The following is a 13,847-nucleotide window of genomic DNA, read 5'->3' on the forward strand; positions in this document are numbered from 1 at the left end:
CTCTGCTCAAGACTCACTATTTCCTCTACCTCCATTTTGAAATGTGTTTTTGCCTTGTCATCTCTCCCCTATGGTCCAATTCAGGAGCTGAAAAAAGCCATTTTGGAAGATATGGTGAAGTTAGGAAAACAGAGTGGACTCCATTCGTTCGAACAAGTAAATATTACCTTCCCCATACTTGTAACAACCCTTCATGCAATGCTGAAAATTAAACTCACCCATGGTGACCCTGACCTACATTCTCCACTCCCCTCCACCCCTGCCATGCTGCGGCCCACGGACAGGCTGTGTACAGACAGACCCCTGCAGGCCTGTTCCAAGCCGACTTTGCAGCAGCCTGCGCTCTGCACTAAAATAGGTCGTATGTCGAGTGAGACCGTGCTTGTTGTCCTCGTAATCACAGACGTTTATAAAGCTGAAATATTACCCTAGCTGTCACTGGCAGAGCATGTGTGCACACGGTTGGCCTGGCTCCAAGCTGCCTGCAGTACTCAAGACCAGAGTCCTCTCTTATTTTTACTTTTATGGGGACTGTCTCCTTGGCTGCAGCAGGCAAGCTGACTTGCTAGGACATCGGAAAGATCGTGCTCCTCGGGCTAGGGATCTGTCATCCCAGCATGTCTGCCACAAAGAGGAGGAAGTACAGAATGTGTTGGGAGATGACACGGCAAGTGGTCCTCTCAGACTCTTTGTCTTTGCAAGTCTGGGTTTCTCACTGTAACTGAGTTCAGAAGCACCCTTGGTCCTACTTACCTACGCCCTTTATACAACCTCTTCAGTCAAAAATTCAAAAAGAAAAATTCTTCAAGTAGAGAAATGGGAACACTGATTTTTAAAAATTTTCCAGCATGTCTTTAACATAGTCATTTTGAATAAAATTGTGTTTCTCCAATAAGGTTCCCAAATATAGTGTTAGTGTTAGGGATCTGCATGGTTTATGAGATTTTAAATTTTGTATGTTCATTTTGATGATAACCTGAAAACATTTTTTTCCTTTTTTTAAAAATTATGTTCAGTTAGCCACTGCATAGTACATCATTAGTTTGTGATGTAGTGTTCAATGATTCATTAGTTGCATATAACACCCAGTGCTCATCATATCCCGTGCCCTCCTTAATACCCATCACCCAGCTACCCAATCCCCCCACCCCCCTCCCCTCTGAAACCCTCAACCTGAAAATATTTTTAAACCAGTTTCAAATATAAAACTCTTACAGCAAGTATTTGTGATTAGAAACCACTTCCACAGATTCAGACTTTAATTACTTAAGTTTCAAACTGATAAAATCTAAACATAGCTTCAGAATTGTTTTCTTTTGAAATAGATCTTTATATTAATCTAGTTTGGGAAACACTGCATTACCCTCATCTATCAGCATCTACGGCAAAAAAAAAAAAAAAGTCTTGGATGAATAAAATCTTCATTTTAAAGAATTATAAAACCAGAGGCATTCAGGCAAGTTATATTTACCTTTCTGAATGAAAAGTCATTTCTGGCATCATTATTTAAATTTCTAAATTTGCTAGAACTGACTTCATTGTCCTTCCATTAAGGGGAGCTGTGTGACTGGATCATATGAGGATGCAGAGCAGGGACCACAAATGGGTGGTCCAAGACCCGTTTGTTCTGGGCCTGCATGTTCCTCTGAGTGGGAAGCTATAAGGGCTCTGGGTGCATTGCTTAGGCAGATTAGGGCCTGCCGCTACCTTGCGATTCCCGAGGCTGGCACGCCCCCTGCTGGGGTCGGGGTGCATGACCTGCCCCAGGATGGAGAATCTTCGCATTTTGATGCTAAGCAAAAGACCTTCCACTCTTAAGATTACCCTGAAAGGGGACCTTCGGTAAAGTTTCAGGTGTTAACCATTGCTCAAATTAGACCTTTACTGAGAGGAGCAATATTCTTGTCTTCCCATACCCCTTAAGCTGCTGCCCTCACCATGGTAACCTCAAATACGGGGAAGTAGTGCTGGTATCCCAAAGGCCTCAGTTTTATCGCCAAGGGTGTTACCTCTTCATTTTCTCTATTCTCATTTTCCTCTTTGTTGGTCTGTGCATCTTCCACCACAACCAGTGTGTGCCCTCAGCTGCCCACAGTTGAGCAAAAACCAGGCCTCATGCCTGAGGAGGGTGTGCTCCCAGTTGTGTTCCAAAGATCAATAGAAATAATTTAAGTTAATCCACAGTTCATTGTCAGCTTGTCCTTTTCCCTTTTCCTCAAAAATGAGTGATCAGTTAGTTAAGGCTTAACACTAATTTTTTTGAAACCCATGCAAACACAAATAGATATCCAAGCCTAAGGCTTCAATCATTCACCAAAAGCTTTAGGAGTTCAGGCTTACTGGGCAGGGTTGATCTGAATTAGATAAAAATTAATGTAACTTAATTTCCAGAAACAGTTTCCTGGAATGAGGCCAATCATTATTAATTTATGGAGATCTTTGGAAGATATGTTTTAATGAATAGATAGGGAAGCATTTAAAATAACTCTATCAATAATTAAAATGTGTAGGTACCTGGGAAGTTTTTCAGCATACTTAGCCATGATTTAGCCATTTTTTGACACTAATATGCCTTATTAGTTTGTATAGGCAATACCAAGTGAACTTTGACACTTGATAGATTTTTCAAATTCTGATGTGAAACTCTCACTAAAATATGTTATTGTGTTTCCTATCACTGAAATGAATACTTACCTAACCAATTTGCCTTTAAATCAGAAATGAAAAAAAAAAAAGGAAATGAATTGAGCACTTGCCTAATGACAGTGGGTTTTTTTACTTTATCTCTTCATTCCTAAATTATTCACTCTGTGTTTATTATCTCCAATATGTATTTCATTACCATTGAAAATTTAAAATACCATGTTTCTTCAGAATTATGAAACGTTTTGTGCTTTAATGAGTTAGCATAAATTAACACTTTTGAGGTATTCTAATCCAATACAATATTTAAATGTTACAGTATTTCTAAACTAAAAAGAAACTCTGTGGAATCACTTTTCAGTGACAAGAGTGTAGTTTCAGAAAGGAAGCTAACGTTTAGCGTTTCCTTCCTTAACAAAAATGTTGCTTATTGAGGCGCCTGGGTGGCTCAGTCAGTTGATCGGCTGACTTGGTCTTGGCTCAGGTCATGACCTCAGGGTCCTGGGATCAAGCTCCATGCTCAGCAGGAGTCTGGTTGGGGATTCTCTCCCCCTTCCGCTCATCCATGTGTGCATGCCCGCACACTCTCTCTCTCAAATAAACGGATAAATCTTAAGAAAAAACTTTTTTGCTTATTACAAAGTGGAAAACAAGTTTCACGTTGTGTTAGGCCTCAAGGGAGAATAAAGATTCTCATTCCTTTTTTTCCCCACAAATCGACAGTTTGGTTTTATTAGAGAACACGTAATTATAGAAAATGAAAATTGGTTTTAACATTGGTTTACTTCTAAAAAAAAAAAACTATAAGTTTGGGACCCACAGTTAAGGTCAGTATTAAAGAACTGGTTGGACCCATTTATTTTTTCCACTTACTGACTGGACTTTTAGTCACTCGGGCAGTTTGTAGAGGTATTTTCACATAGACCCAGAGCTGTAGGTCAGACTGGAGCAGGGACTGGCAGCCTGGCAGCAGAGCCCCTCTAATCCGCTCACTAAGGGCGTTAACGGTGAGCTGGGTGCCGTAGGCCTTGGCTTCCTGCAAGGCTGTATTTAGCGATACTCCCTCTCCTCAAGCAGAGACTGTTTTGTAGTGAGCCACACTGAACAGCAGATGCCCCAGTCAGCCTCTAGGCTCGCTGCGACATTTACGTGTTGGTTCAGTCCTTTGATCCTAAGATCATAATGTTTTCTTCTGTAGTCTACTGAGAATGGAAATGGCGGTCCATAGCTCTGCCTGTGAAATTCCTCTTCCCTGTACTTTGTTGTTTGGAGCTTCTGCGTGTCACCGCTAGGTTTTCAAAAGTGCTCACCCCGAGCCCATCCTGAACGTATACTCTTGTCCCAATTACACCATGTTCTCTACAGGCCGTGAGGAGCTCAGGTGGGCTGAAACGCAGGCTGCAGATACTATATCTTGGCATTTGCTTCTCCTTTTAAAATTATATGATTAATTTCGTTTACAAAAGAAGGTTGGCTAGATCATTTGCGCTTACCAAAAGTCTGTATGTGGTACCATTTCTATCAGAAGAGAACTTCAGGGGAAAAAAAAAAGTTAAGGAAATTAGCACTGTCAATTTTCAGCTTTTCATTTCATGACCGTAAACATGAGTTACTAAATTAATCCACAGATTAAGATTAAGTTTGATTCAGATTGTGTTCATATTTTCTTCAAGCTAATTAGCTTTGTTGTCAAGTGGTGATTTCCAAACTTCTTTAAGCAGCAGAGCTTAGATGGCATCTTACCTGAAAAGTCGAGCTTGCACCAAACATTGGAGTGGTTGGAGTTGGGACTGGAACCAGAGAGCCTCTCTCACCCCTGCCCCCCAACCCAACCATCTCACTTCATCCCTCCTCCACACACCTCTGCTTCTCCCCAACCTCATCCCACCCCCTACCTATCTACACCCACCTCCACCGCCATAGCACCCCCAACAGTGGCCTCTGCAGAACCCCTACTTCTCAGTGTGCTGTGTCTAAAAATATCTCCCTTGGGACCTGTTTCCAGTAAATTTTGGGTCCCCTAGAATGGTTTATGTTTAATAAAAACAAATTAAGAAAAAGAAAGTATATTCCAGAGGGTACAAAAAATGGCAGCCCTATTCCTTACCAAATCCTTGCTTATTTGAATATCAAGAACACTGAGGGAGTTTTCAAGTAAGACTTTTTTTTTTTTTTACAAGAAACGTAACTAATTTTGAAACATTTGACAATACCCCTTTTTAGCCAAGAACCTCAGATTTCCATCTATTTATATCAGATATCCAAGTAGAAATCCTTTGTGAGTAAAGTTTGAGGCAGCTAACTATACGTAGCTCTAGTTTTAGCCTAACGTTCCCTCCTCACCTCTCCCCTACACACTCGAACCCTTAAAATGCTGTTATATTTATAGCGAAAGTGAATCCTTCATTTGAACAAATGTCTGAGAAAGTGAATATGATTTATTAATGCTGTGCTCATTTGAGCACTTTCACGTTTTTAAATTACAAGCATGGGTTTAAATTTTTTTTAAATTTTAAGAATTTGTTAGAATTTTTCTTTATGGATTTTTAGAAAGTTGGAAGTATAGCTGTTTTAGGAGTCTTCTTTGTATATTGAGTTTTCATCTGAATAATGCAGAGTTTTCAGAGCAAAGAATTCTTTGCCATCTCAAAAGGCCCGCCTCCCAGGACACAAGGCTGTTAACATCAGAGGTTTTGACAACAATCATTGACATACCGAACATTTTGCAGATGATTTGCATACACTGATTTTTTTTCCATTTTTTTTATTGTGGTAATATACACATAACATAAAATTTACCATCTTAAGCATTTTTAAGCGTACAGTCTAGTAGTAGTAGATGTATTTGTAATGTTGTGCAGTCATCATTACCATCCATCTCCGTAACTTCTCATCTTGTGAACGTGAAACTCTTGTCCCCATTAAACAATCACTACCAGTCCCCCCACCCCCACCCCAGCCTCTGGCAACCACCATTTTATTCTCTCTCTTTGTGACTTTGATTACTCTAAGTGCTTCATATCAGTGGAATCATACCGTATTTATCTTTTTGTGACTGGCTTATTTCACTTAGCATGATGTCCTCAAGTATCATCCATGTTGTAGCACATGTCAGAACTTCTCTTTTAGAGTGAATAATATTCCACTGTATGCATATAACCACATTTTGCTTATCCATCTGTCAGTGGACATTTGGATTGCTTCCACGTCTTAGCTACTATGAACAATGCTGCTATGACCATGGATGTACAAGTGTCTTTTCCAGATCTTACTTTCAGTTCTTTTGGGTATATTCCCAGAAGTGCAATTTCTGGGTCATATGGTAGTTCTATTTTTATTTTTTTGAGGAACTGCCATATTGTTTTCCATAGTGACTGTGCCATTTTATGTTCCCATCAACAGTGCCCAAGGGTTCAAATTTCTGCACATCCTCACCAACACTTGTTATTTTCTGTTTCTTGGATGATAGCCATCCTAATGGGTGTGAGGTGGTACATAAATTGATTTTTGGAATATGTCAGTTCCTGGTTGTGTCCACTGATTTTATGAATAGTTCTTATATGACAGTAGCATCTGACAGAGTGACCTCTCATTCTCGTCCTCGTGACTTTTGTAACCCACACTCCAGTTCCTTTCTACTCGTCAAGTCGCTCCTCTGTCTCAAGTCCAGGCAGCTGCTCTGTCCTGCATACTGATACTAACATATCCAGTGTCCAAAAACCACTTGGTTGTCTCAGAAGCATTTCAGACTTTAACACAAATACTTGATCTTCCCTCCCAAGAATCTTCCCGCTCCTCCAGTTTTTCTGCTGAAGCAGAAACCTAGAGCCATTCTTACTATCTCTCTTTCTCTACCACTTACCCAAGCAAATTGTAAGTCCTATCCTTTCTATCCCCCAAATCGATTTCTATCTCCACAGCCAACTTTTATAGCCCAAGTCACCCTCAGTCTTGTCTCTTGACGGGTCTTGAATTTCCCACTTGAACCTCACTTCAGTCCATCCCTAGCACAGTAGTTTTTCCAAAGAGCCATTCCATCTCTCACTGCCTAAAAATTGTTGAAAGAATCATGTCCAAAATCCCTACTTTAGCATATTAATCCTTTATAACTTAGCCCTGTTGTATCTCTCCAGCCCCATCGCTTTCTTCTCCATCTGTACCGTATGTTCAGCCTACATATGGAATGCCTCAAATGTGCTTTGGCACATGTTACTTCTACCTAGAGCACCCTCCTCTCCTCGGGCCATATAGCAACCACTCCACCTTCTCCTTGCTGTCTTCGTGGGGCTAAAGCTGACTTATCCTTCCAAGTCAACTTGGGCGTCTCTTTTCAATGAACCCTCCCTAAGCCTGGGGTGGGTGCTGTATCAGAAATGCATTTAGCTCTAAAAGAAAATCCACAGTGTCTTAAAATTTGCGTGTGTTTCTGCGTTTTTTCTCATATAAGAAGTGCAATGATAGGCAGTCCAAGGAAGGTACAGGTCCTCAAAGACCTAGGATCTACCTGTCTTTCCACTCTCCATTCTTCGTATGTTGGCTTATCACAAGGTGGCCACTACAACTCTGGACACTGTCCATATTCAAGGAAGGAAAAAAGGAGAGTGGGTGGAGATAGCTATGTCTGAACCTTTTATTAGGAAAGCAAAAACTTTCCCTTCTCACTAGCCAAAAATAGATCTCATGACTGTCCCCTAGCTGCAGGGGTGGCTGGGAACTCAGGGAAGGTGATTGTCATGGTTGGCATAGAACGTTTTGGCCCCAAACCAAATCAGGGTTTCATTAGCATGGAAAAAGTCAGGAGTGGGTATTAGCAAAGCAGCTGCTTCTGCCTGAGAAAGGTGACCTTCTCTGTGCTTGTCCCTGTACTGGCACTCTCACACTGTCACTACAATGTCATATAGCAGCTTCTGTCATTAGATTATAAATCCATGAGGTCAGGGACTGTGTCTTGTTATTCTTTGTATCCCTAATGCCTGACACATACCTGATGCAAAGGAATTGCTCCATAAATATCAATTACACAAAACAACCGATGAATGTATGTGCATATTTAGCACATATGTTTTGAATTCATTTTCTAAATGTCTATGACAGTTGGCCATTGAACAACACGAGTCTGAACTGGGGGGGTCCACTTAGACATGGCTTTTTTTTCTTCCAATAAATATAGTATAGTGCTGTAAATGTATTTTCTCTTCCTTATGTTCTTTTCTTCCTTATGATTTTTTTTTCTAACATTTTCTTTTCTCTAGCTTGCTTTATTGTGAGAATACAGTATATAATTCGTATAACATACAAAAAATGTATTAATCAACTATTTATGTTATCGGTAAAGCTTCCAGTCAACAGTAGGCTATTAGTAGTTAAGTTCTGGGGGAATCAAAAGTTACACACGAATTTTCAGTTGCTCACCCCTCAACCTCGTTGTTATTCAAGGGTCAACTGTACATACCTAGGGAGTAGTTAGGATTTGGTGTACTTCTTACTGGTGCTACCTGGGCTTCTCTGCCAGAAGATTCTAAGGAAAGGTTTGTTGCTTCAGTTTCAGAATTGCATTTTGGACTTTGAATAATATCCATGTAAAGACAAATGTCATGAATGTTTAGCAAATGGTATTTGTAGTCACATTGTGTCTCTGTGCCTAGGTCTGTGAGTTTTATTTTTCAGAAGTGTAATAAAAAATTGTTATCAAAAAGTCTACTGGAGCAATTCATAACCCTGTTTGCAGTTTAATGCTCTGGGTCTATTATCTCAACAAAATCATTTAATTTAGACCCAGCTGTGAGTCAGGACACAATTTCTTGGAAGCAGTATCACTCAAGGATTAAACTCAAGCCCAGATCATAAAATTCTCTTGAGATTGTCAGTGACCCTTTCAGATGGAGCCCCGTGTGAGTGGAGTCTGCCCAGGCTCTCCTAGTTAATTTCTATCTCTGGTCCTCATTTCAGCATTTTGCAAAGGGGCTTTGCATGAGGGGCCCTAGTATCCGTCATAGAAATAGGAAGTGTGCAACACTAAATCTGATCCCTTCATGCCTCCTCCCAGTAGATGTGATAAAATGCCATGGCAGGATCTTTTTTTTTTTTTTTTTTAACATAGACTCATCACGTCGCCCTAAGACTTTATATTCCTCCTATGAATTGCAACATCATCTGTGTATCCATCCAGATCAGAAACTCGGGAGTCCTGGAGACTGCCTCCCTCTTTACTACCTCTTGCCCACTGAATGTTTCTTAGAACTGCTTACTTGTGTCTGTCTCTGCCACTGCTCTTAGTGTAGGTAGGTCCTTATCTTGTCTCCCATGGATTGGCCAGATCCTATTGGTTTCCCTGTTTCTTATCTTAATGTTCTCAAAAACCATTTTCACATTTCTCTTGGGCAGATCTTTCTAAAATGTGTTTTCAGCCATGTCACTGCCCCATATAAGAACCTTTAGGGCCTTGCTACTGACTCCAGCCTAAAGTTGGAGCTCCTCTATCAACTGTCACATCGACCACTTCAGCTCTATCCCTTATACTTCATGTAACTACAACCAGAAACCACTTGGATTTCCTCACTCCCATAGCTTTATTCTTGGGGTTTTCTCCACCTAGAATGCCCTCCACCACCCACTTCTCCTCCTTTTTTGGTTAACTCTTACTCATTCTTTAACACTCACGTAATTTGGGAAGGCTTCCCCCACTGCTCGTCCTTCTCCCCCTGCCATAACTGCGTTCGGCACCTGTCACTCTGTGGGTACCACACTGCCTGATAATTGCTCTGTGTCTGCTCTGCTAGATGCCGTTGGGCACCCCCTGTGGGCAAGGGCACTTGTGATTCTTCTCTGCATCCTCAGCACCTGGCACAGAATAAGCAGCCAGTTAATTTCTGTTGACTGGCTAAATGAAGAAATAGGAAGGGAAAAAGGTGTCTTGCAGACATGTTAAATAGGCTGAAATGTTTATTAACATAATTTTGACTTTTAAATGAGCATAGTGTTTCTGTATCAATATATCTATTCTTATATGCCTGTTTACTTTTATCATGTGTGCTATAAATGCTATGTTATATTCCTGATAAAGACGTATTCTGCATTTGGTTTTTAGGTTAAAGCCATTCACATCCACTCTGACATGTTCTCAGTTCAGAATGGCTTGCTGACACCAACACTAAAGGCTAAGAGACCTGAGCTGAGAGAGTACTTCAAAAAACAAATAGAAGAGCTTTACTCAATCTCCATGTGAAGTTCAAGGAAAGTTCTTCTCAGTATAATGGACTGTGTAGCAATACTATAGTTACTCTTGAAAGTAATGAATCAGAATGATGCAGCCGAAAATGAATAAGCACGTGACCTTATGATTGAGCCTTTTCCTGTCCCAAGAGGTCTTTAACAATATTTTCTCTATCATCACCGAGTATACTTTATTTTTATTAAAAAGATATTGTAACAAGCTGCTAAAAATATCACAGATGGCAATGTAAAAATCAAGACTTTTCTCAAGGACTGTGTACCACTAAAAGTAATATATTCTCAATGTTCACAGAACTCCTATTAAACATAAAGGAAAAACATAACTGATATACTGTACTTAATTATTTGTGGAATAGTAACCAGATGCAGCAAATATCTAGGCAATGTGGACTACCTCATTCAATAACTGATTGTCAAAATCACAGTTAAATCAGACTTAAAAAATTAAAACTATGTGTACAGAATCATGCTAAAATAAGACATAATGCACGTTCTACATAACTTCAGAGTCTTTATACATGACAATGCTTACTGATGTGAACAAGTTTTCCCTCTCATTTTTACTTTTATTCATGAAAAATGCAAATTCAAATATTCTTGAAACAAATGTTATATTTATATAACATTTTATAAAAATCTTTCAAAACATTTTCTCGTTTACTAAACTCATTAAAATATTCAGGAACTACCTAGAAAAAAATGTACAATGACTTCATGAATAATATGTGTATATCCATGGACTTCTTACACATGAATTCTAAAAGATGTCTGTTGACTGTACAATGAATGGAACTTTGGGGAAGACATGGGAAAAGAAACCCAGAATTATTTCTCAGGATAGGCAACAATTAATGTACCCGTGTTCCTTGCTGGGTTTTTCAGGCCTTCCATTCTCAGTATGTCCATGCCAGGCCTGGGAAACCCAATATGGCTGTAATCCTGAACAAGAGGAGGTGGGGTTGTTATTTCCAAAGAAAATAGGTTTTCAACAACTTAATTTTGAAGAACCACTTCAAAATACCCCTAGAAAACTTTTTAAGTCCATCATAGATAAATATCTCTTAGGGCATAATTCCATCCATAAAATCTTTACAGCTTCTAAGCTTAACCATGGAAACCTCCTTTCTTGCATTATGTGTTTAGATACTTCTTGCACCTGAGTGCCGACAATTTCATATAATTAAAGCCCAGCATGGACATCAGTTAGGTTCCAAACTATAGACTGTGCATCTGCAGAACGAACTGTCCCTAGGCAAGTGTTTTCTTCAGTAGAGACAGAACTCTGCAAGCAGACATGGGGGTAGCGTTCGCAGTGCAGAAGTTGCTCTCTGCTGGAGCAAATCCAAGCTGTAAATAAATGCTGTTGGCTAAAAAAAAAAAATGCGTTCTCACACAGGCCTACTGGATGAATCTGTATCAGTGATAACACACTTATATTTCAGTCTTGACAAAAGTGGATCACACCTTCATTTGATGCATTATCCAATTTTTACATATTCCTTTGGTATATTCTTTCTGCAGACCCTCTACTTACACTTATAAATCTGACTTTTAGTGTATGTGCTAGTTCTGTGCATATTAACTTTTAAAGGCAATTCTGAAAAAACAAATTCTAAAAATGTCCCAAGGCCACATCTATATAGCATTAATTTTTTTATATTTAATATATTTTACTAATTAAAAGAGAAAATCGTTACCTGAATTAGATATTCACACTATTTTAAGGCAAGTAGCTTCACACCTGAAGAAAATGAAGATGCTTCCCATTGTCTTTCCACTCAATCAAAATTTCATAGTTGTCTTCTGTTTCCGAAAGGATTTTGGACAATGTATCGTGAGCAAATAATTTAAAACTTATATTGAGTCTATTTATCCCTCACTGTAGTTAAAGATGATTGATTATGGACAGCTTAAGTATTTCTTCTTTTTCTCACTTTAAAGATCTTCACGTGTCTTCTGGCCTTCCTGATCTGTGTGAAAAGCATCACACTTGGGCCATTAAATAGGTTACAGCAGACGTGCTGAGAAAAGTAAACAGTTGGCGCTAAATACACTGCAGGTACATTTATCTATTCCTCTGTTTAAGTCCGCTGAGTTTTTTAATAAAGGAGAGATAAAACAATATGTGTTAATGGAAAAATCCCTCTTGCCTCAGATTTCCCAACTTCATTTTGGGGGAAAAATTTTGTATTTCTCTTTAACAAATATGGAAAAAGCCTATGTACTTAAGACGTTCACATTTATAGTGGACATCTGATAGGATGTAAAATCTAGAGCTGTAACAGAGATCAATTACAGAAAACGTGTTCCTAAATGTTTGGCCTTTTATCCGGTTTTCATTCAAATGTAAATTAGTAATGTAATTGGTAATATAAATTAGTAATTTTCACATTTTGCAAACTAATCCTGTATATTTTAAAATAGGATATACACCAATTTTTTTTTCCTTTTGCCGTAAAAGACATCTTTATATCGTATTGTGATTCTCCTCCAGGTGAGACAGAGAAGCTGAGGTGTGGCATAGAGGCCTAGTTCCATATTTAGGAACTCACAAACTCACAAGTCCGAGGAATAAACATACCATGTCTCCCTCATATGTGCAAGTCAAACTTTCATTCTAAGTTTAAGTAAAACTGCAAGCATGAGAAAAAATAGGACTTTCCATTGCAATTTTTATAGTCAGGTAATGTTTCAGCAACTTGAAGGTAGCACTTAATTTGGTTTTATTACCCATCAACAAACTGATCATCTTTTATTTTTTTCTGCAGTAAAGAAAATAAATTATTCTTTATTTTCCAAATGTATAAAGCACAAAGGTGATATAGTTATTTAGAATACAAAATACTATGAAATGAATGTAAACAATGGAAAAATGTGTTTTTTTGCATGAAAACAGACTACTTACAAACTTGCTTCATATCTCAGGAAAAAAAGAATGAATAATCATATATAAAATTGATAAATTATATGTTGAATTAAGTTGCTATATTTTCTTGCCTGTTTTTATTTTAAGGAAGCATAAACATGAAAAGGAAAACAATCCTGATAGTCTGAATTTTTTCTCAAGTATGCACACAGTCCTTTCTGTGATTCTACAATTAACTGCAGTTAAGAATGGGATTAGCATTCAAGGGAGGACAAAGCCCTAAATGAGGAACCCTTGACTTAGAACAATGAATGGTCATAACCCAGAGGCAATAGATAAATACCTGGAATACAAGCATCTCTAAACCTTGTCCCAAAATGAAAAGGTTTTGTTGAGGTGACAGTGGCTTTTAGACATTCATTTGACTGATTAATTTTCCTTGTTAAGTCATTGCAACAATTGCATGGGGCAGGGGGAAATGGATATTTTTCCAAGAATTGCTTATTCTACTTTCAATTTTTAAAAATTGAGATTAAAAATTACCTTTTAAATATGCATAAAAGTATCTTAACTGTAATTATATTTTTAGTTGCTTTGTTATAATAGCATGCCTATCAAATATAAAATGCATTTATGAAAACTTTTGTAAAAAATAAAGATTTTTCATTTCTCAAAGTTGCTTATAATTACTTTACATATTTATATAGCATAATGCCCTGATGTTGGTATATTACCGGTGTTCGATAATCAGAAACATTCCATCAAGCTTTATCACACCAGTCAACATACTCTGCATTCTCTTTAAGAATCCTCAAACTCCGGAGATTTACTGTCCCCACCCAGAGACTCTCCTTTGCTTTGCACATTTACTTTTATTACCAAATGTGTCCTGAATTTAAGTCATTTTTTATACTTTTAAAAGAACAAATAATTGTATTCAATTTTTCCATGGTGAGTCCCCCTAAACAACACTTCTATAATGTCTTTTACCCATATACAAGCTAATTAAGTTACATGTTCTTAAAATGGTGCATTCTGCCATGCCTCAGTTACACAGATTCTGCCTCCTCTATAGATTTGCTATTGTCCACCCCTCCATTCTCAC

General features: G+C 38.4%; 1 protein-coding gene across 5 annotated transcripts in view; it reads left to right on the forward strand.

The window, feature by feature from the left end:
* The window catches only part of ACSL6 (acyl-CoA synthetase long chain family member 6), a 79,996-nt gene that overhangs the window by 63,419 nt on the left and 2,730 nt on the right, over window positions 1-13,847 (forward strand). For 3 of the 5 annotated variants that reach the window (XM_087862301.1, XM_087862298.1, XM_087862299.1), the window contains 2 exons: window positions 85-156; window positions 9,731-10,199. In XM_087862301.1, the coding sequence (XP_087718427.1) occupies window positions 85-156; window positions 9,731-9,868 (210 nt within the window). In that variant the 3' untranslated portion in view covers window positions 9,869-10,199. Of the gene's footprint in view, window positions 1-84; window positions 157-9,730; window positions 10,200-13,847 lie in introns of those variants that run through there. The other 2 variants (XM_087862300.1, XM_087862302.1) reach the window with 1 other exon arrangement.

This window comes from Ursus americanus, chromosome 5 (assembly GCF_024610735.1).
Source record: "Ursus americanus isolate L20-20 chromosome 5, mUrsAme1.1.p, whole genome shotgun sequence".
NCBI classification, from domain to species: domain Eukaryota; kingdom Metazoa; phylum Chordata; class Mammalia; order Carnivora; family Ursidae; genus Ursus; species Ursus americanus.